The 22,267-nt window shown below is 36.2% G+C and overlaps 1 protein-coding gene across 2 annotated transcripts in view; it reads right to left on the reverse strand.

The window, feature by feature from the left end:
• Positions 1-233: 233 nt before the first annotated feature.
• The window catches only part of LOC139966280 (TBC1 domain family member 5-like), a 33,837-nt gene continuing 11,803 nt past the window's right edge, over positions 234-22,267 (reverse strand). The window contains exons 4-17 of one of the 2 annotated variants that reach the window (XM_071969136.1): positions 21,069-21,177; positions 19,907-20,077; positions 17,973-18,143; positions 17,667-17,755; positions 15,271-15,291; positions 9,977-10,027; positions 9,065-9,313; positions 8,133-8,275; positions 7,482-7,588; positions 6,725-6,983; positions 5,964-6,112; positions 5,175-5,274; positions 4,003-4,082; positions 234-3,559 (exon numbers count right to left, since the gene is read on the reverse strand). In XM_071969136.1, coding sequence (XP_071825237.1) covers positions 3,296-3,559; positions 4,003-4,082; positions 5,175-5,274; positions 5,964-6,112; positions 6,725-6,983; positions 7,482-7,588; positions 8,133-8,275; positions 9,065-9,313; positions 9,977-10,027; positions 15,271-15,291; positions 17,667-17,755; positions 17,973-18,143; positions 19,907-20,077; positions 21,069-21,177 — 1,963 coding nt within the window. In that variant the 3' untranslated portion in view covers positions 234-3,295. The remainder of the gene's footprint in view (positions 3,560-4,002; positions 4,083-5,174; positions 5,275-5,963; positions 6,113-6,724; positions 6,984-7,481; positions 7,589-8,132; positions 8,276-9,064; positions 9,314-9,976; positions 10,028-15,270; positions 15,292-17,666; positions 17,756-17,972; positions 18,144-19,906; positions 20,078-21,068; positions 21,178-22,267) is intronic. The other variant, XM_071969137.1, reaches the window with a different exon arrangement.

Raw genomic sequence — 22,267 nt, forward strand, 5'->3', positions numbered from 1 at the left:
GAATAAAACACAGTGAAAGGCAGTCCAAGTTGTCTGATGTTTATAATCACTATAAAGGCTCCCTCTTCTCCCCTTCCTTCATCTAACCCTTCCACTCATGGAGACCTAGGTACAAGCCTGGACATTAACCATGGTCGATATAGTAGCAAAACTCCCTCCATTCTAGTATAAATACTAATCTAACCTATAAGTAATGTACTTGTGACTATACATTAGAAACAACAAAAAATATGTTTAATTTAATGAAATGTGAAAACATAACATTGTTTGATCGTTTTATTGACATTTCTGTCTGTTAGAATACCGACAGAAATGAGAGAGAAAAGTAAGAAACATTATAAAAAGTATTTTTTTCTACAAAGTGATTTGAGATTATTCATTTCAAAGTCATGTGGTAGTTGCTAGTGCTCTAACTGCGTGAGAAATTTTCCTCCATGAGGGGATTCCCCCAAACAAAGATGTGAAAAAAGTCCCAGAAAAAGCGAAAACAAAATTTGGGAAAAGAAGCATGAAATGATATCAAACCTAAGTCATTAAAGTGATTCAGATTTGAGTTTCACATTGTGCAAAATGGGATTTACCCTTGAATCTTACCACCCTCAATCACTACAATTATTATTATTTTTTCCCCTTAAATTTATTATAGATTCTATGTTACATCTTTTTCCAAACGCTTAGATGAAATAATTCCAAATGTTTTTTTTATTATTTTAGAGAGAAAATGCGGAGAACTATAAACAAAGACAAGATTGCACATAAAATATAGTACCTATATAAACTATACACTTTTCTTTTTGAAACATATATTATCTAATGGTTCCTATTTATTCTTTTCTATTAATGAAACAAGAACTGGATTGAGGACTTGGAAGTACTCAGTCAAACATGGAACTTATTATCTCCTCTTGTAAAGAAAATAACATGAAAATATGCAATTTGTTCATAACAGTTAAACTGCACACACAAGTTGTTTTTTTCAAGGGAGAAAGCCATTTTTAAATAATTTAAAAGCTCTCACCAACCAGAACGACTGACAATTATAATACTGTCCTCGTGGTTGAAAGGTTCTATTTAATCTTAGAATATTACGCTAACACATGGACAATCTTAACAGATCAATTGTACCAACATAAATTGGACATCACTTAAAGTATAAATCAGATAATATCAAATTGACATTTTTTTCCCTTTTTCTTTGTGGATAATTAGATGTTATTAGCTGGGATGTTCAGGACATGATCAACCTTAAACAACCACAACTTGATTTTTTTTTTGTCTTCCCTTTTTATCCCTAAAAATCATTATTTATCACAATAATGAACGATCACATGAGGTTGCAAGAAAGCAGAAGATGAGAAGATCGTCAACATTATTAGATGCCACCACATTCAAGCCAAAACAAACTGACTGTATATCAAATTGTCAAACCTCTCACGAAAACACTAAGATAAATATAAAAATGTTTCAGGATGGAATAAACCAGAGTGACAAAACATAAGGTTTTCAGTTATATTAACGCAAAATCCCAGTTTAATGGAAGTCCCTTTGAAATCTGTACAATGCATTCCTCAGATACAAAACACTTACAAACTTAACAAAGAATAAATTAAATAGCTGAAAACCTTGAAGTTAAATCCACTAAAGCTATATATACACATTCGTAATTGATGCTTGTGTTTGCTTTAATTCCTGATAGCTTTGTTTTATAGTTTTATCAATTTTCAGTTTCGTTGCTGGACATTGGAAAAGCATTTAAAGAGGTTAAAGTAGGATTAATGATCTTTCATGACCAAGTTTCATGTAAGGTTTGTTAATACATTGATATGCATGAAATGCAACTAAGATAAATATTACTACTCCCCTCACTCCCCCTGCTCCTACCTTCACCCTCCCTCCCTTTTCTCTCAAAGCAAAGGTGAATAATTGAGCATTCCAATTGATTTGAAAGTACCTTTGAATACTTTAGGAAAATTCACTTGCCCTCCTGATATAAATCCCCTGACCCCTACATTCCCCTCTCTATAAGTTTGTATAAAACTGAAATAATGAATAAAGGATCCTGTTCTTTGTTCTCTATGGAGAGTTTTGGTTATGTCAAAAATCGAGGAAAAAATTTGCCTTGCAGCAGAAAATAAACATATAAATAAAGCTCTCATAGGTAATTTGATTTTCAACATTTCTTCTGAATGTGAAGACATTTTTATTCTTTCCTATTTTGACATTGTCTATAATGTGTGTTATTGTTATTCACGATTTGTGAAACCAAATGATTTTATACATTTCTCCTTCAATACTGATCAACACCACTGAGTCAAAATAATACTTTCAATTTTATGGCAGTGTTTCTCACCTTTTTTTCTACTTCAGTGAAAACCAAAATTCCTGTAGTGATAGTTTTTATTTATAAAGTAAATTTAAGATTTTTATTTGGAAATGGATGTATTGAGAACAAAGTCATATTTGTTGATTACCTCTGACCCAACATTGACCTTTTTAGGCTACAAACATTGTCTCTATGGCTCTTGCAGTCCAATACATTTTGTGTCAGTAAACAACAATTTTGTTTCTAATATATGATCTTGTGAATAGTTTACTGAAAGAAAAAGAAATTCTTCAGGACTGCTAATGAGAGATTAATTAACTACCAAGAAATTGCCATAATGATATCTCTGTATTATTGTTGATCACAATTTCTCAATTGGACACAAACATTTGAGCAACTTCTTGGAACATAGAAACACATAAAAAGTCTTTTCTATGGAAACATTCAAACACCTCATGGCCACTAATATGCTTATGCATATATTTGTGCTATCATTCAAATTTGCAGAAAATGGAAGTTCCATTAAACTTGGCCATCAAGTTTCCTATACAATTTTTTGTTATTATTCTAACAAAAATGTCACCAAAAAGTGGTGAAAAACAATGCAGAAATGTTCTCCCACAGGAGTAAACCCAGCTAGGCGTCTCTGCAAACAGCCATCAGCATTTTCTTACCTACTGCTTAACGAAACATCACTAACACTGGCAAATGGCCTTGGCAGCGTTACAAGCTATAAATGTCTATTACAGTATTACTTTGTGAAGTGTAGGCCTCACTTTCCTCATACAGTTTGTGTGTTAGGCAAGCTAACTTATCATCTAATTAAGAATGGGAACTATTACCCTTGGGTGAAGAACACTATAATATCCCACTTCACAAAAGGATGCAAATCTCTCAGCATGTCTGCTTCTGTGTCAATGACCATTCTTTGAATGGTTAATATCATTTTCTACATATATATATATTTTTTTATCAATTGACTCCAAGTGGATCAGCCTCCACAGTGTCCTCCACTGTCTCCTTGTTTACATGTCCGTTGCTATTGACGTGAGGCTCTTCGTCGGTAGCACCTGTATCATCGTCTTCTTGGAGGAATGTCTCTCTAGACTGGTCGAAATGTTTCACCGATGCACCCCCGTCGCTCTCTTCGCTGAAGTAATTATCGCTGATTTTAATCCCGTCCTCCTCTAGAGACCCTTGAGCAAATCTGAGAGTGCCACCCAAGATGTCTTTAACCTGAAAAGTCATTGCAAAATGAGAGCCTTGTTTTACTAAAATCAACTTTATTGTTTAAACACAAAACAAAACAAATGGCCTTTCACAAAGACAATAGGCAAATAGGTAAACAGGCAGAGTGGTTGGAAAACAGATATGGAGGCCAGAAGAAAGGTAATCCGACACCTAGACAACCAGGTAGATAAAGGGGGGGGGAGGTAGGAGAGGTGATACAAAGATATTATTTAATGTGAGGGAGGGGGGGGGGGGTTGAGCCACCTGGATCCAGACATCAAATTATGGAAGTCGGCAAAGGATGAATGTAGCATCCAATGAAGGGACAAAATGTGAAACTGAAAATAACCGATGTTTGTAGTATTTAGCTGCCACCAGTGGTGATGTAATGTTTACTTGTTTAGACCAGCTAAGGCCATCAGAAGGAATCTAAAGTTACTAGTCTTTACCTGTTTTAAGCCAGCTAAGGCCATCAGCAAAGTGTCCTCTTCAGGCAACTTATGATTCTCCAATGCATCCTGTATTTGTACTGAAAAGAAAATTAATGATAAAGTTGAATGTGACATATGCACCATATTAAATTAGTGTGTAAAATACAGATATCAACACAGAGGGTACAAATTCCAATATATATATGTAGATTCAAGGGTGATTAGACCTTCCTTGTAACCAAAACTTTGTTATGGATATTCCTGTATTATATGGTATTTTTCTAATTAATCGCTCAACAATGAGTAGCATGTTACTGTTGAAACAATTCTCTGCGTTTAATTAAACACAGCTCATTGTCAATGAAACTTCTGGCATCTGTCTTAGTAAACTTATGACAGATTTAGCTTCTCTTACATAGAATCCACAGCATGAATATAAAATTCCATTATGAGGTTTAAAGTGAAATTATATTTTGTTTGCATGCGTGATTTGAGTTGAAACAGATTCTACAGTAAAGATGACACACGGTACACTAGAGTTGAAGTTAAAATTTGGCAAACAAAATAAATGGCTAGATGTTCCATGCCACCTAGGAAATATAAGGCCATCGACAAAGGTCTTTGGAAAAACTAAATGTGCGTCGACAGGTAATTATTCATTTGAAATGCTGTGTACGATTAGATTTGGTTCCCAAATGATGTGGGTCTATTCACTTCCACTTTGTGCAACAAATCTCATAGCTAGGTTTAATGTTAACTTATTATTTAAGCTGGCAAGAGATAAATACTGCTTCTGACATATTTAAACATAGCAAATGCTTGGGAGCCAATCATAAATTACTATCATAATTAATTATCAATTCTGCACATCATTATCATTATCAACACAGCACTTGTTTGTGTGGACATTGCTCTTGATAGGCATCAACTGCAATAACGTTGTGGGCCAAATAAAGAAGGTAAGCTTTTCACTTAATACTTTTATTGAAAATAATCAACTTAACCTTTTCATCAGGGATTTACATCGGCCTGTCAACTTTCTAGCTTACTAACAATTATTACAATACACTTTACGTGGAACATACATGTTACTTGTTTTATTATTTTTATATTCTTCAAACAGTATCACTTTTTTTTTGGTTATCTAGAATCATTAGTTGATGTATTTTTCATGATAAATCCAGACTTACATATATGAGCTTCCATTTTGGTAGCGCAGTACTTGCACATATTTTGTGTATCATTCATCCGTCCCTTGAGTAGCATCAATTCTTTCTGCGATTCGCTTTCCTTTAACGTAGAAAGAACACCATTTTAATCAGACGTTCAGTTTTAAACGACAATAACTCATTTACCAGGCAAATATGGGGGCAGAGTACGATATAAGCTAACAGCTTGGAACTGGATTTTTACAATTTACACATTTAATCCAAATAAAGTTACTGCATCTTGGCGAAAGGTTGGTGTGCTTCTGAAGTTTCCATGTTTACCTTACACAACCAAAATGGGACATTTGCTCCTTGGTTGTAAGAATAACTTAACAGCACAATGCAAGTAGTGAATGGTAAATGATCGCTTAAGGGCGACTTGTATCTACTGCATAATTGTTCCAAATTTTACAAATGGTAAGTAGTTTTGTATCATCTCTCCAGAACATAGATGAATTTGTAAACCACAAACGAACAAGGATTGTGTGGAGCAGATATTTCCTCCGTTGGTTTCACCAGAAAGTGCGGGGAGTGCGTGGGGGTGGTAATAGCCACAAAATGTTGACAGTTTAAACTCATGCATCCAGGGGACCTGTGTAAGCAAGATGTTTAGTCTATGCAATTTCTCCAGAAGCAATCCAATGTTCCTCAGATTAAGTTAGTTTCCAAATTGTCAGAGGATACATAAAGGTGATAATTTTGAAGTGGATTGCCATAAATTGAAATCTGCGATATATTACATTTCTCCCCAATTGTGGTGCTATTCGTTACCTCTTTTTCTTTGGTTTTGCTGTTACTTCTTGGCTTTCCAAAGAACGATTCTACCCTGTTCAGAGGCGCTGCTACGGTCTTCTTGGATAATGGTTTACTTTGTACCTGTAGATCCTCATCGGTGGACTGGAAGAGTGGGTGTGGTATATCTGTGGAGGGGCAAACAAACAAACAACAAACATGGTCAATATAATTATAAACTGTTGACTTACAGTCAGTCAGGGTGCGATCATCGTGAAGAGAGCCCCAGATGGATGATGTATCTTCAATTACACAAACCGAACCAAACTTAATTGCTTATCTCCCCCCTCTTGATATCCTTTAGTACCCAAAAAGTACCCTTCCTCTCAAGTCCAGACTAACCGATGCTTTCTAGCATATAATTTGTGTAAAATATCACAATAAAAGCAAGACGGTATACTAAGTGAAATTGTTATAGCCACCCCCCTGACCCCCCCCCCCCCAAAATAGGCATACAGGTCCCCTGAATAGTTGTATGGTTTGATTAGGATTGTTCATGCTAGTAAGTATGACTCTTTGTTTAAAACTTAATATATCACAGACAGGGAGCATGGGGCACAGAAAAGGAGTCTGTTATTACAACTATGAATGATACAGACCCCAGAAAATCTGGACTGAAAAAAACTTTGAGGAGTATAGTCATGGATACAGTGTATCAGGTACACAATAGAGTGAGGTGCACAGTAAAATAAGAGTGCAATAATGAGGATGGGGAGGTAGCAGGTAAGTAAGGCACTGACCTCCATACGTGCTTGACTTGACCATCCTGTTTGGTCTCTCCTCCTTGGTAGGTCTCTCGCTGGCCGACGTCCTGGTCATCCGTTTCAGACTGTTGAATCCCGAGGCGACGGCGGCATTGGTTTTATCTTTGAATGCGATCTTCTGCGGGCTGGGGCTCCTTTTAGATTCCATCCTCCTCGGGAGAGTTTGGGCAAAGTAATTTCCATTCTTGGATTGGTGGAAAATTTTGAATTGGTAATTGTGTGGCCTGGCATGGTTCTGAAGATACAATCAAAAGTAAAACATATAAAATGAAATTGGATTGAGAAATCACAGTTCCATTTGTGAGAGACTCGGCTCACTGAAAAGACGACTATGTGTGTGTGTATGTCTGTATGATGTATGTGTGTAAGTATGTGTGTATGTATGTATTCATGTGTGTTGTATGTGTCATAATGTGTGTGTGTATGTATATGCGTATATTCTTATATGCGTGTGTGGGTGTATGTGTGCGTTTATGTATGTGTGTTCCTGTATGTATGTGTGTACCTACATATATATGTTGTATATCATAAAATAATTATTACCAAGAATGATATTTGTCCATAGATATTTGATGACATCAAAAAGCACACGAGACAAGGCTATGTGGCAGACTGTACAAGGAAGTGTAGATCACCATCAGTGACATTATTAGTGATAGTGAAATACCGGCACATAGAAATCAACAAGCTACTTGTTATGGATATCGGAGCAGTCTCTCGTAGAAAATATTACCAGTGGGTCTCTCAAATGGAGGGCTTTGTTGATTAGAAAATGAATATCGCCCGACGTTGGAAAATGCATCAGAAGAGTCAGACACGCCAAGCTGTCTGCACCCAGTACTGGAAAAAGAAAAAAAGAGAAGATAAAAGCAATCAAAACAAAAATGCAACTGATATGGGGTTATCAATTATGTCCCTCAGAGGAGGGCCAGAGAGGAATCTTGGTTGATGTCAATGGTCAGAGTAAACCAAGATCTGACTACACCTATATTTTATAAGAGATAAATATCAGAGCCTTCAAAGCTTGGAAAATAAATTACTTTCTGAATAAAATGGACTGTTAAAATCGCGGTCCTGTCATGTCATTTTTGGACTTGTTTCAAGTCTTCAAACTTGTATAGAAAGGAATATCAAAATCATGATACCTTCCACAATAGAATAAACTAACTTTAATCTTTAATTTATGAAAGCATCTCTACCATGTTAATACCAAGTTAATAATGATGATTGTGTTTGTTTCTATCCATCCATATAGGTTTGCCGTTGCCGCATACCGACTGGTTTCCCTTACAGAGTTTTCTTACTGATAAGCCTTCCTGATAGGGTAGGGGATTGCTACATTACTAGACTCCCTAACTTATAAGCTGTCCTGGTTATTACTTACAGAGTTCTCTCACTAACATCATCATTGCAACGAAGAAGTAGTCAATAAGCTCCAGTGACGTACTATCTGCAAAGAGGGCATCCCATAAAACTAACAAATCTTGAAACATGAACTCTCGACCAAAGAGAAGTCGAACCCACTTTCTGTGCAAAAGAGATAAACAGGAAAAGACTTAACATGGAGTAAAGGAAATCATAGGACATGGTCAATGCTGAAACAAAGTTTGAAAAGAATGTTATTAATACCAACGGGCAGTAGCTTAGATTGAACCAATAATGGCACCAATTCTAAGAATGCAGTATGTCAAGTTCTCTTTATACAAGGCTTCTCCACTTACTCTCTGTGAATGAGAAGTTACTCGCAGAATCGTTCTTTACAAGAGGTGAGAAGGGACAGGAAAGGAATGGAAGGCGAGGGGGGGGAAGGGGAGAGGATGGCAAGACAGAGCAGGAAGTAGTGGGGAAGACAGAGATGGAGGTAGAGAGGGAAGTGAACAGAAAGTAAATGTAAGGATAAAGAGACTGAAGTGGAAGGTAAGAGATTGAGGAGAAAGACTTTAGCTTTAGATAAATGTTCTTTTATCCCTCTATTTTCTTCAGTGGATTGGGAAGAGAGATCGCTGGAAATGAAGTGGGCGTGTTCTCCCCTGATTGTACAATACTATATCAAGCAGCCTCCTTATAGATGCATTTCAAATTACTTACACCTACGTATTTGAACATGAAAACATTGTCAGTAGAGAATATAATTCATTTATTATAGCATCCAATATGTAATTTCTTGAGAATCGTGATACACAAGGGTAAACAATTTTTTCCCGGGTTCCCATATACCCGACGGGTAACGGCTCTTGGGTACCTGGTTCCCGATTTTTGGACCCGTGTAAACACTAATTTCAATACAAGTTTGGTTACGGTTTCTATATCACTTACAAGCCATAGACCTGCGGCGGTATATCCAACCTAGATAAATGTGTGTACAACTCGACATCGTTCTTCTTCAGAATGACGTCATATATTCTCTGAATTTTGATGGCTAGCGGCGTGGAGGGTAGCAGATCATCTTCGCTCATGGCAAAGGGAGCCGCGTGAACAGGCTTCTTGAGTCTCGAGTTCCCCGATTCCAACTTTCCGTACTGGAACCACGGCTTCATGGTTTCCATGAGTCTTGAAAACAGTGTACTTTTGGATAGGAAAATAGTGGTGATTGTGTTAGCAAGATATGACTGGATCAACTGAGGGTTAACACAGCTCCTTATGGTCTCACTTCCCACCAGTTAATGGTAGTTTTCTTCCCAAATGTATCTAGAAAATTGTTCCTTTATTCTTTCTCCTTCAGTTTGGTGGAGGCAGCTGGTCTAAACACTTCCTATGGCAATGCTTTCCATCCCCCATTGTGTTACCTACAAGACACTAGGCTATCTACATATGTTTACCAAAAACGTCAGCTATATCATAAGATTATTTTAACTTTTACTACATTATCCTTTCTTTTGAACTTAAGTATACACAGGGACACAAACAACAATGATTAAATAAATATCTACTACTTTGCACGAGCAGAAATTTTGCTCATCCACAACTTTATAAATTTATATGTATACAGAATAACAAACTAACTTGATCAATACAATAATCCAAAATAAACAATAAATGCAAGGGATTTCAAATTGTTAAATATATGAATCTTAGTGGCAAAAGTGTATCATGTCGTGATTGTGGTTTTCAAAACAGACTTGGAATTACGCACCCACAGTGACCCATCCTACACCCCTTCCCCCACCCCCCATCCCTCCCCATCCAGTACCTGCCCATTCACAGTATAAATTCAAGCATTTTACTTACTAGGAATCATGCTCTAGGAAGGCTGGATCCAGGATTTCACCGGCTAAAGGCCTGTACATGACAGAGAAACAAATGATGCTGTTAATCGTAAAATCATTTCTAGGATTTCTAAAACTTCTTGAACATGAATGAAGAAACAGAATAGAGATAGCAAAATGACATATGGAAGGAGACAAAATATGACTTTGTCTGCATTTTATACTATTTGCTGGCATTTGAATAAATGGAGACCGATTATTTTACAATCTTCTGTAAGAGTGTAATTTATGTAACATGTACAAAAGACTAGTATAAATGATTTTTCATGCAATGGGGAAAAATACAGGAAGAAGGGGCCACCAAGTCCCCCCCTTCCATGCCCCCTCCCTTCCACATAAAGGAGTCTCTCTCCTTTGCAAGTTTTATTCAGAAAGATGTGAGGTGGTTGGGGTACTATGATTGTTGAGTGATCATTTTTGGGGTATGAAGAAGATAATATATATATTTGATTTTACTTCACCATCTTTCGAGAAGTGTTACATGAATTTATTGTGAATTTACATCATAATCAGCATTAGGATAAACACCAGTCTAATCTCACTAAATCCAGACTAATCTAATTGACAAAAAAAAACCAAAAAACAGATCATCTTTCAATTTCGGAATTCAATACCAACTTGTTTACTTTAGCGAAAATGAAAAAAAATGCTTGTATTTATTTTTGGCTACAATTAAGTGATGATTTTTTTTTTATGTAGAGAGGGGAGCAGAATGCTGTATAAATATGTATGAAACCATACTGATATTGTGTGTACATCAGTACTAGAAACAGGTTGAACTAAGAAAGGTAACATGTCCCCTGAGAGGCTTTCATAAATTTACAGAGAGAAAGGTCTTCATCACAAGGTTTGCTGAATTTGTTCAGATGTCTGATAACTTTTACCATCACATAAATAGTTAATAACTGATAACATTTTGAGATTTTATGGCATTTGGATCAGTTGCATGATTTAATATAATGGTGAGGCTTCATGTTTATCAATATTGATAGGGAACTGTGTCGATGTGTTGTGAAGAATGAGATAACGTTTTCAAAAACTGTACATGATCACATAGTATAATTTCTATGTTTCAATGCAACTTATTATGGCAAATGTCTGAATTGAGAATTTCTTCACTAAATTTGCATATTTCTATGCAGAAATTTAGAGCTAAGGTTTGTGAAGGTACAACCACATAGATTTTGCTTCCATGAGCCTGAAATTTGCATGCATGTATTGAAAGGCAACTTATGGAATTATGAATTAAATATGAGATCATGCATAATGATGTAGTAATGATGAGCAAGACAATGCACATACCAATGTACCGCTGTGCAGCTTAAATACACACTATGGCTTGCTATATGGTAATAACTGTTTCCGAGTAACTTTTACATATGCAGTTAAGGGCATTCTCAAGGGTAGGTGGATAAAGTCAATGATTGCAACATCTCAGATTTTTTAGAATCGTATGGTACAATTTTAAATGGCACCAGTTGACAGTTAGGTGACCTCTGAATATTATGGAAATTCTCTGCCCCCTTCACCTTAAGTACCCACGGCTCCCCCTCCCCCTCTCCAGGATTTGTGGAATCTTTTTGTTGAGATAATCTTGTGTCCATTAGTCAAAAGAATTCAAAAGATATTTCGACAGATTAAAACACAAAATGAGTAAGCGATGAAACTTTAGACGACATGAATATTCCAGACATACTCGTGCTAGAACAATAACAATTTGGATGTGAGAAAGTTATTAAACTGAGTTGCAAAGACAAAGAGAGCAAAAATGAGCAGTAAACTGCAATTATGGAAGTTTTGTTATTAAAGTGCAAATGAGGAATGTTCTGTCAGTTTGTTCTTAAAATCAAGTTTGAATGTGGAACAAACATTTTCTAATTTAAGGCAAATTGAAAATCAAAAAATGATAAAACTAATAGCTAATTGCACTAATTGCCTTTCTTATTGCCTGTCATCATTTGTTACTCCACCCCCCCCCCCATCCCCTCCCAAAATGTACTGAGCAGATTACCAAAAAGTTGTTATGGTCCTGCTGTTGCCCTTTTGAAAATTCTACTAGAAAATTCTACTGAAAATTCCTCCCAAAGCTTTTCTTTGATTTCCAAGCTGAGTGAAATACTAGGCAATCTGGGAGGGGGGGGGGAGAGTGCAACTAGGGGGCCAGAAATATTTGGTGGGGGAAAAAATGTAACGCTGATAAATTGGAGAGGGTCTAAGGGGAGGGGGTTACCCCTCCCCTTTGGGAATTTTTCTACAAGTAAAATAACATATAGAAGTGGTGCTATCATTTGACATTTTTTCACATTAATGCATTGTATTAGAAACTGTTTCTAATACAAATGATTAGCCTAGCTCTTTATATTTTTAACTGGGGGAAAAGGGGCAAATGTCCCATCATGCTGTGCTTCATCAGAACTACTTACTTGCTAGGAACTAGATTATATTTTTTATACATTTTTTATTTCTTCTCGACAAAGGAATAACAAATGACTATCACAAAGTAGAATAATTAAGATCATTCCCAAACACATTATTATTTCTAATCATATCAAAACGGCTTATAACTGCTTACATATTCAAATTAAACTTTTCTCTTTAGATAGTTAACCAGGGATCCTCTGATATTTAGGAATTGCACAGACTACAGTTAACCATTGCAATCATTATGCAGCCACAAAACTACCAACATCCCGTCATTATTCTCTTTCTCATTACTCTTCAGTCTCAGACCAAGGGATCACTTTTCCAGCTATTTATCAATGAATGAAACAACGATATTTCAACACGGCAAATTTCTTACCATCATGTTTTATTTTTATAGCCAGAGCATTGGTTGCAATTACTACGCTACTACATAATCCAACATCTACTGCAATTAAAACTTCAAGGACAATCAAAGGAATTATGCTGGTTAATAATAGCAGGTGTATGTATATACAGTTTTAAACTGAAGAGAATAGAGAACTTTCTATAATAGGGCAGCCATGTGCATTTCACTTACACTAAGCCCCATGCAGATTTTGCAATACTTCTGCTTACCATTCACTCAAGGGCCTACTAATGCCATGTTTCTCAATGTGGGATCTTAAATTTTTTGGTCTCTGGTTGTACTCGTTGGGATGGGCGGGTGCGAAGGGAGGGGGTCTGTGAGGCAAAAGAGGTACAGTATGTAGGAGGTCTGTGGAAAAGTATGAAGGCAATCATACCAAGTAAAAAAAATGCCATGCCATATTGGGTAAATAAAACTGAACTTTTTCTCACCTCAGTCCAAGCTGAGTGTGGAACAGGTTCAACTAAAAGTTAGATTTTATTCACAACTTATGGAAAGGCAGATGTGTAATACTGCAGTGAAGTATATGATATATGTGTAAACTTATGACAACAATGAACTACATGACTTCATATGGGTGAAAGAGAAGAAAATTTGGTAAAAGAAAAATTTTTTTTTCCAAATAATATTATATATGTTGTTCAAGAAAGAGAAAATCAGAATGGTGGATTAAAGATTAACAATGGTTTCTATGATAGCCAATCAGATTTACGTAAATATTATAGAGCATTCTTTACACACAGTATATATGTATATATGCTAAAATGTCTCATTGTCTACAGTGAATGTTTAGATGGACTACTTAAAGGGGTATTCTGATGGCTGATGTTTGTTTACAATGAACTTAGTTTTAACTGAAATTAATTGGATACTTAAAATAAACAAATAATTATTGAAAACAGCTTGCATTCTTCAGATCAAAATCACATGTATCCTTTTAACATTTTGTAAAATCGGAGATACAATTTTTAATTTTTTTTGTGGAAATTTGGCAAAACTTTATGAATGCATAATTTGGTTACAGCAAAGTTTGTTTTGTCATCATGGCAATTGAATGGCAACTTGAAGGCAATTGAATGGCAACTGAACTGGTCAACAACAGCTTTGTAACAGGAAAATCATGCTTTCTAACAATAAACAAATTACTCATGATGACATTATAGATCAGCTACTATAGTCCACATCCATAAGAAAGGAAGAGTTTCTCTGGCACAAATAGTTTACATTCAACCAACCATATCTCGAGTGAATAACAAGATATTAATATAGTGCATTTCAACTCAAAGTGTAGAATATGTTTTTCATCCATGGATGTGTCACATTGACATGCCACAGAAATACAGTAGCTGTTTTATAAAACAGACAAATATATATACAAAATAAATGCCTGAAGATATGACAATATCTATACTGAGGCTGTTGAATCTATGATACAATACAATGATGAGACCATAAGTTCATACAAACTTTAAGTTATAGCTTGGATAGTCAGGATATATTGGAAGTAATAGTGATTTTCCACAGCATGCACAACAAATGGAAAGTAGAAGTTATTGATGTGCTATTGATGTGCTTTAGTACTACTTCAGGCTTAAGTAGGTTAGATGCAAGCTATTAAGTTATTAATGATTAGAAAACTATGCAGAGATAGAATGGGATCTTTTCAAACAACGGCTACCACATCAGTCAGTGAATATTTCACTTTACAAGTGTGAAATGGCTGAATGCTGTCGTTGGCTTATTTCCCGCCCTTTAAAAATACACTTTGTAGGATTTGCTATATTACCATTAGTGAAGGTAATATATCGCTCAAGGGCTTGAGATATTCAACCTAACCCTCTTAAGAATTCTGTCAATATTTTTAAAGTTTAAACATTAAACCAGACCTACCTACAGTATCTATGATGTCTAGTTTTCAAAGAAGCAATAATGTTTTCACATTACTGTTAGACTGTATAGTATAGGTGAAGCATTTACCTGCATGCACCCTTCTATTCTATATGGTTCTACAGCTGAAATGGTCTGCTATCTATGAAAGCCGCATTACGCTCAGAGCATGTATTAATGATGTTTACAAACTGTACACATGTTTCCAGTCAGTTAATTGTTAACTCAGACAGACTAGTCTTGTGGGATTACGAAACAAGCTAGTGTATGTGTCGGCTTATTGACATATGAAATTTTCACTTTAGTGATAATGCAATGCATAATGCAGCTTTAAGAAGTGTGTAAAAGTCTTTCTGAAAACTACTTCTTGACCTTTGACCTTTATGACCTCAACCATGAAAACGTCCTAGATCTAGCTTAAAATGACTATTATGATCAACATGCTATGATTGCTTCCATGTTTTATTATTTGATAAGAAGCTGTCGTCTAAACAAGCCAAAGAAAAAGACCCCATTCCTACATCAAATCTGAAATATACCTTGTGTCTGGTCCAACAATGCTGTTTGAATGACAGAGAGAAGGAATGAAAAAACAAAAAACACAACAACAAAAAATCAACAACATTGAGTTACAGGTTGATTACGAAATCTACATATCATCAAGCATGCAAAACTTATAAACCAGAGCCAGGGAGGCAAACTTCCACAACAAGGGAGTTGATAGAAACAAAGAAACAATTTACAAATTACAAATTACCTCTCCAGAAATTCACAACCGTACTTATTTGTGGGAAAGTCTGTCTAAGCCTCCAATATTGCAAACCTAGAGTTTTGACAAGTTTGAGACACAATAAATAACAAACTGCTCAACACTGTCTGTGTAAAAGCAATCTGTGTTGTTGTTATTATGTCAGACTTTGTTTCATAAAAGCATTTTCCCATTATTGACAAAAGCGAAAGCCAACTTTAGGAAAACAAAGTGTCATTCTCTAAGAGATAGATCATTTAGGCTGGCAGGATGGGTATTAATTATTCTCTGTCTATAACAGAATGCAGAATGAGACTGTATAATTAATAACTTGTGCAGATGGAGCATATGATTTTTATCATAACTTATAAAGAAAAATTGTCAAATGTTGTATCAAAAAAAAACACTTTAGTGTGCAGTTTGAAACTAGCACTACTGAGGCTAATATAGTTTGGTCGTCACGAAATACTGATAACTGCTGCAGCTTTTCTGTTTTTCATTTATACTTTTCTATTATGATGATTTTCTCACTAACTGGATGTACTTTGGACTCAAGTTTGCATTACCTCATTTATAAATCCGTAAGAAATGTTTACACTGTGTACAAAGTAATAAAGTCAAATAGCCTGTATAAAAAGAAATTTACCATGGTGAGGACTTTGACCTTCACAGGGTACTGTTATAGACAACAACATAAGGCTACAGGCATATTTTGGGGGTCAAATCAACAGCACAGAAGCAAAACAAGTTTTGGCTATATCAAAGGGACTTTCCAAGAAAGACCTTCAAAGCAGCTTTTTCAGTTAAATTTGAAAATTTGAGGAGTGTTCTTCAAGACTTAAATTTCATACCTTTGTATATCATTAATTTTAATTAAAGTGCAAGTATTAAATAGATTAGTAACAGTTGAAAATTGAGAAATTTCCCTGTTTGCTTTTAAATGCACTTAAAAAGGTTAGTTCACACTAAAACAAGACAAACATGCACTAAAATATCATGTTGAAAGTTGCATGCAAGTTTTCCTAACATTGTGTTTTTTTGGGGGTTTTTTTTGGAGACCTTTATGGTCGAAATCATCACAGTCTGTACGATTCAATGAATTTGAAGCAAACAGGTGTCATGGTCCCAGTTTCACATTGATAGCAAACTGTTTCGGTTTTCTGTCCATTTTCACTTTTAATATTGTTTTTGACCATGGATTGGATAGGTTCCAACTTTACTTCAACGGATGTGAAGCCATCAATAGCCCAGAGACTATAGTGCAAATTCATATCTTGTTGAAACAGTCTGAAGAAAATTGGATGAGGATTTCAAAAGCAACACATCAAACAGATTTGGCTGTGTGCAAGCATGATATGACACCTGTTTGCTTCAAGTTCACTTTTGGTACAAAAACTTGTCAACTTCAAAATTGTTATTATCTCGAAAACGTACAAAAGATTTGAAAGTGCAAATTTTCAACAGGTTGCTTATAATATAATACAGTCTTTCTTTTCACTGACTGCCGTACAAATCAATTTTCCTGATTACTATCCTTTTAATATTACTGTGAAAAGTGACCTTGGGGCTGACATGTTGAGGATAGCATTAAATTCATTACTGTATAAACAACTCATTCATTAACCTCAGTTTTGTTGAACACATCAAGGAGGGTGTGATCAATTACATTCATATTTTGAGTAATGGTCAGTAGGGCTGCATTAAAAATGCCAGACTCAGATTCGAGCTCTTGTGAAGGGGACAAGTCCCCCTGGTACAGTTACGTGGCTATCTGGAGGTTCAATTTTAGACTATGCATTACTACTAGTTTAATTACTATTACTAATTATTGATTTTTACTAATATATTTTTTAATTAAAAAAAAAAGAAAAAAAAAAAGAAGGAATAATTACTAATTACCATTACTATTAGTTACTACTAACACGGGTTATGACACACTAAAGGAATCTCTCTATAAGAAGGTCACATTAAGACCTCTGAATGACATGAAACTTTGCAATTATCTGAAAGTAATACTACACAAACATCAACCTTTAACAAGAAATGAAACATAACATAACACACTCTGCAGACATTTAGGAGCTACTAATAAATCACTTGACATGTAAGGATCAACACACGTATAGGTATATATAAATATTGAAACAACCACTTCTAACAGGTAGACATATATGTGTATATACTTACAGAAGGGACTCCATTTCTTTGGCATGAAGATAGGCTTGTTGATCGGAATGTAAAACAAATATGAGAGGAGCTAATATCTCATGCATACCCTGAGAAAAAAACACAGAAGAAAAAAAATATTGAAAGAGAGAGAGACAAAATTGCTATAAATGGTTCCTTAATTACAGAGTAGAATGGTTATAACCATATATAATTCTGTCAATGGTTGGAGATTAAGAGATATAAAGACACATGTATGAATATCAAAATGTTTATTCAGAACGAAGTAAATTTGTTAAATCATGCATAAAAATAGGTCAAACGTACCTGTTTGTAACTTGTTTCCGGATTTTCCTTGGCATAACAAAATAGAATATTTAGCATCATAGTCTGCATGGCTGGTTTCTGAAACAAAGCTATCTCTTGAAAACACCTGTCGATGTCTTGTTGGATTTCACCCTTGTTCTTCTTGTCTTCGAAAAATCTTTGCCACGGGCTCTGGGTTAAAAACAAAGAAAACCAAATTTAAGTTTGTAAAATGCATGGTTCTGGAACAGCATGTATAAAAGGTAACGTTTTAATAGATCCACTTTCAGCCTTTATGACTCTGGTTAGCTTTTCAAGATTGCTCCAAACTCCGGATTTCTTTCAAGCAGAAAAACAAAGATGTGACGTCTGACATTTGTGAATTTTAAGTAAAATGAGAGAATGCTGGACCGATCGATTGGTCAACGAACCCGGTACATCTTTGCATTATTTAATTTCCTCTAGGGATCTACGACAGATCCCACTCAAGAAAAACCAACGTACAATTTCTCACTATCGAAACAGAAATCACTTTGACAATTAAGTGAAATAATCAACTCTATTTTTGGTAATGTTTAACAAGAATCAGTCACTTATTCAACTATTTAGTTGTATTGGAGTTTGGAATGCATGCAAGTCTGTAATAACATAACAGAAGTACATAGTAAATCACTAGATCTTTTGATTTAGCTGACACACAGTAAAAGATAAAAAACCATTTCTAAAACCATCCAAACAATAACTGGTGTTTTTACTTGAAACATCACCATAGATTTGTAATTTTTCAAGAAGTTATTGAAGTTTACCCATCAAAGTTCACAGCATTGGTGCACTACCCATCGAGTCTGAAACTAACCGACTCGAGAAACTAGCGCACTGGCCAAGGCATGGCGAGGAATTTGCCAAGGAAGGGGCCAATCCTGTAAGCAAACTATCTAAGCGTAGCGCCACCATGAGTTGGCGCGAAGCGCACAATAAAATTTTGGCCAAAAATGCCTCCCAGATCGCTGGAAATGACACTTCCCAGGCCTTGAAAGTTGCATCTAAGTATTTTCTATTTTAAAACTACTAGCGATATCATAAACAAATATGCTTAAAGGAGGGGGGGCGATCGCCCCCTTTACCCCCCCCCCCCCTCCTTGGCTACGTGCCTGGCACTGGCCTATTTGAATGCTAAGAACTCTTTATAAGTTCTCTACTGTTCTGTGCTTCTGTTCTCTATGGTGCTTCATGTACCCACCAACACTGGTGACACTTAACACAAGAGAAGTAACATTACTTCTAAGATAGCATCAGAAGAATTTAATGAGCCAATAACCAAACAACTTCTTCATGATATAATCTTTCAGATTTATCGAACCTTGAAAGGTTTACTAAACAGTGTCATTGTTTATGACGTTTGTGTCCTTTTTACCCTTTCTTCATCTTGTTATCAATTTACAGAAATACTTTTTGCCCTTTTTAAATTGTCCATTGTGCAAAAAGGTTTGTTTATGTATCTTATACTTTCTCTTTCCAATTCATGTTTAATATTCACGGTAAAACTAAACAAGAGGTATATCTGAATTTCCTGCTTAACAAATTTGAGCACACAACATCCATTTGTTTACTGTGCTCTTAATATCCCAAATAAGAGCAGACTGTGTTTATGGCACAACTAGACAGAATATAGAGCCCTCTGGCACCTCCTCCCCTCCCCCTCCCCATCAGATTCAATTTAGTTCATAGCATATTTTGCATTGAGCCATAAATGGTACAAACAACAGTAGCTCTGTCCTGTGAGGTTATTATAAAATAGTAGGGAGCAACAAGGGAATCCTCCAAAAAATAAATGAAGGAAGGGAAGGGGTATGGTAAGGGGCATAGTAGGTGGGGGGGGGCATGGGTAAGGGATATGGGCAGAGGGAAGGCTGGAGGGATCATATGGATAGAATGATTTCCATGGTGATACTTACATCTTCAGATTGACAGAGAGGATTATTAAGAGACACATCTAAGGATTCATCTTTGAGTTCAGATTCAGGGCTCTTCATCACCCTGTGAAGAAGTTTGTTGTATTTGTCTCTCGAGGCCTTGACTTCAGCTCCCCAGTTAGACACGTTGGTTGAAAGACACTTCAGAAATACCTATCGATAAGGAAATGAAATAATTCTTAACATTGAGGAGGCAGAGAGGGAGGAGACAAAGGGTGGGCAAACAGAATAGGAGGAGGAAGTAGAGAAAGAGGAGGAAGTAGAGAAAGAGGAGGAAGCCAAGTAGGAGGAGGAGACGGATGAGATGGAGGAGGCAGAATAGGAGAAAACAGAGGTGGAGGAGACAGGATAGGAGGAAGTAGAGAATGAGGAGAGGAAGTAGAGAAAGAGGAGGAAGCCAAGAAGGAGGAGGAGACGGATGAGATGGAGGAGGCAGATTAGGAGAAAACAGAGGCGGAGGAGACAGGATAGGAGGAAGTAGAGAATGAGGAGAGGAAGTAGAGAAAGAGGAGGAAGCCAAGTAGGAGGAGACATAGAAGGAGACAGAGGAGGAGACAGAGGAGGGAGAATAGGAGGAAGCCAAGAAGGAGGAGACGGAGAAAGAGGAGACAGAAGTAGTAGAGAAAGAGGAGGAAGCCAAGAAGGAGGAGGAGAAGGGGAAGTAGAGAAAGAGGAGAAAGTAGAAAAAGAGGAGGGAGCCAAGAAGGAGAAGGAGACGGATGAGATGGAGGAGGCAGAATAGGAGAAAACAGAGGTGGAGGAGACAGGATAGGAGGAAGTAGAGAAAGAGGAGGAAGCCAAGATGGAGGAGGAGAAGGGGAAGGAGGAGACAGAGGAAGTAGAGAAAGAGGAGGAAGGGAAGGAGACAGAAAAGGAGAATAGATTTCACACAAAATATAGTTACAAAGCTATGGTTAAGGATATGCTACAAATCATAGGATACATTTAGTTTCATAAATAGTGAGCATTTCATGATAACACAAAATTGTATCAACTTCAACATTGCTTCACAAGCTGCTTTAATCATTCAATTACTACCCATAATACCGTGGTCAAACCCAAGGCTTCTCTTCACCTGGTCCCATAACATTCCCTTCTTTATCTCGGCGGTCAGATAGAGTTAAGAAAAACGTTTTTGACTCACTCTCCAGCACAAACTTCTGAACGTACAGTTTCGTAGTTTTCCCTTCATGGCTTCCTTTCGTATGTAACTGTCAAAATGTTTGCATTCAAATAACCTCAACCATTCCTCTCTACAAGAAAGAAACAGATATATATTAAAAGCAATTAAAACGATACGTAGCAGAAATTTAAGACCGAACCTCTGTGGCTTTGAAGGCAACATTAGCAGGGAAGGTTTCAAAAGTAGTCAGAACCGGTAGCGATAGCAGTGAATTGAAATAAAAAAGACATTAAAACAGTAGGCCAACGGCTATGCTTTTGGCCGGAATTTGAAGTCAACCCCTGGAATTATTCATCTGGTACATCGAATGGCAACATTAGCTAAATTACTACAAAAGGGCAACAGACGTATGGCTAAATAGAGGGATGTAAGAGAACTACAAGATCATATATAAAAATAAAATACATATCATTATTATTATATTATTATTTATTATATATATTATTATATATTATTTATCTCAAAACAGGCGAGACAAAATGTGAGTACTCAATTGCTCATGGTACCCTAGCTTGTATGTAACGTTTTCCAGTCTGTAGCAACTGTTGCCTATGTACTGTTTACATATCACATAAATGTACAGGCAAAATTTAAACGCAAACTTGTATAAACTAAAACCAAGTTATTGTTTCCGAGTTATATTTATAATTGAAAGTCGTTCGGCCTTTGATATCTGTTTGCTTGTTTACCAATGTTCGTTATTCCACATCCGAGTTAAGTAGGACACTTGTCCTTGCTGTGAGTGGTTCACACTTTTTTACAAAATCAATCTACTGTATAAACTACTGCTATAAGTGGTTTACACTTTTGTACAAAATCAATCTACTGAATAAACTACTGGTCACCAAATTAACACACTTGTGGAGCTACGTAGCCAACGGACGTGAAACTGTTTACATGCACAAACAAATAGTGAGCCAAGGCCTTTAACTTGTCCGAAAATAATGTGAAATTCTGAGTTGGTAAAGAAAGTCTAAACACCAACTGGGATGGAGCTGGGGGGAGGAAGAAGGGGATTGTTGGGGCAAGCGGCACTGTACTAGAATGTTACTCATACTAAATAGAACAGGTACAGTAGATGAGAGAATCCTAACTGCAGACTACAAACAGTTAGAAGAGGTGCAAACTAAAGTGTCTACTTTGCCCCTGAAGAATCTGTA

This window comes from Apostichopus japonicus, chromosome 4 (assembly GCF_037975245.1).
Source record: "Apostichopus japonicus isolate 1M-3 chromosome 4, ASM3797524v1, whole genome shotgun sequence".
Classification (NCBI taxonomy): domain Eukaryota; kingdom Metazoa; phylum Echinodermata; class Holothuroidea; order Aspidochirotida; family Stichopodidae; genus Apostichopus; species Apostichopus japonicus.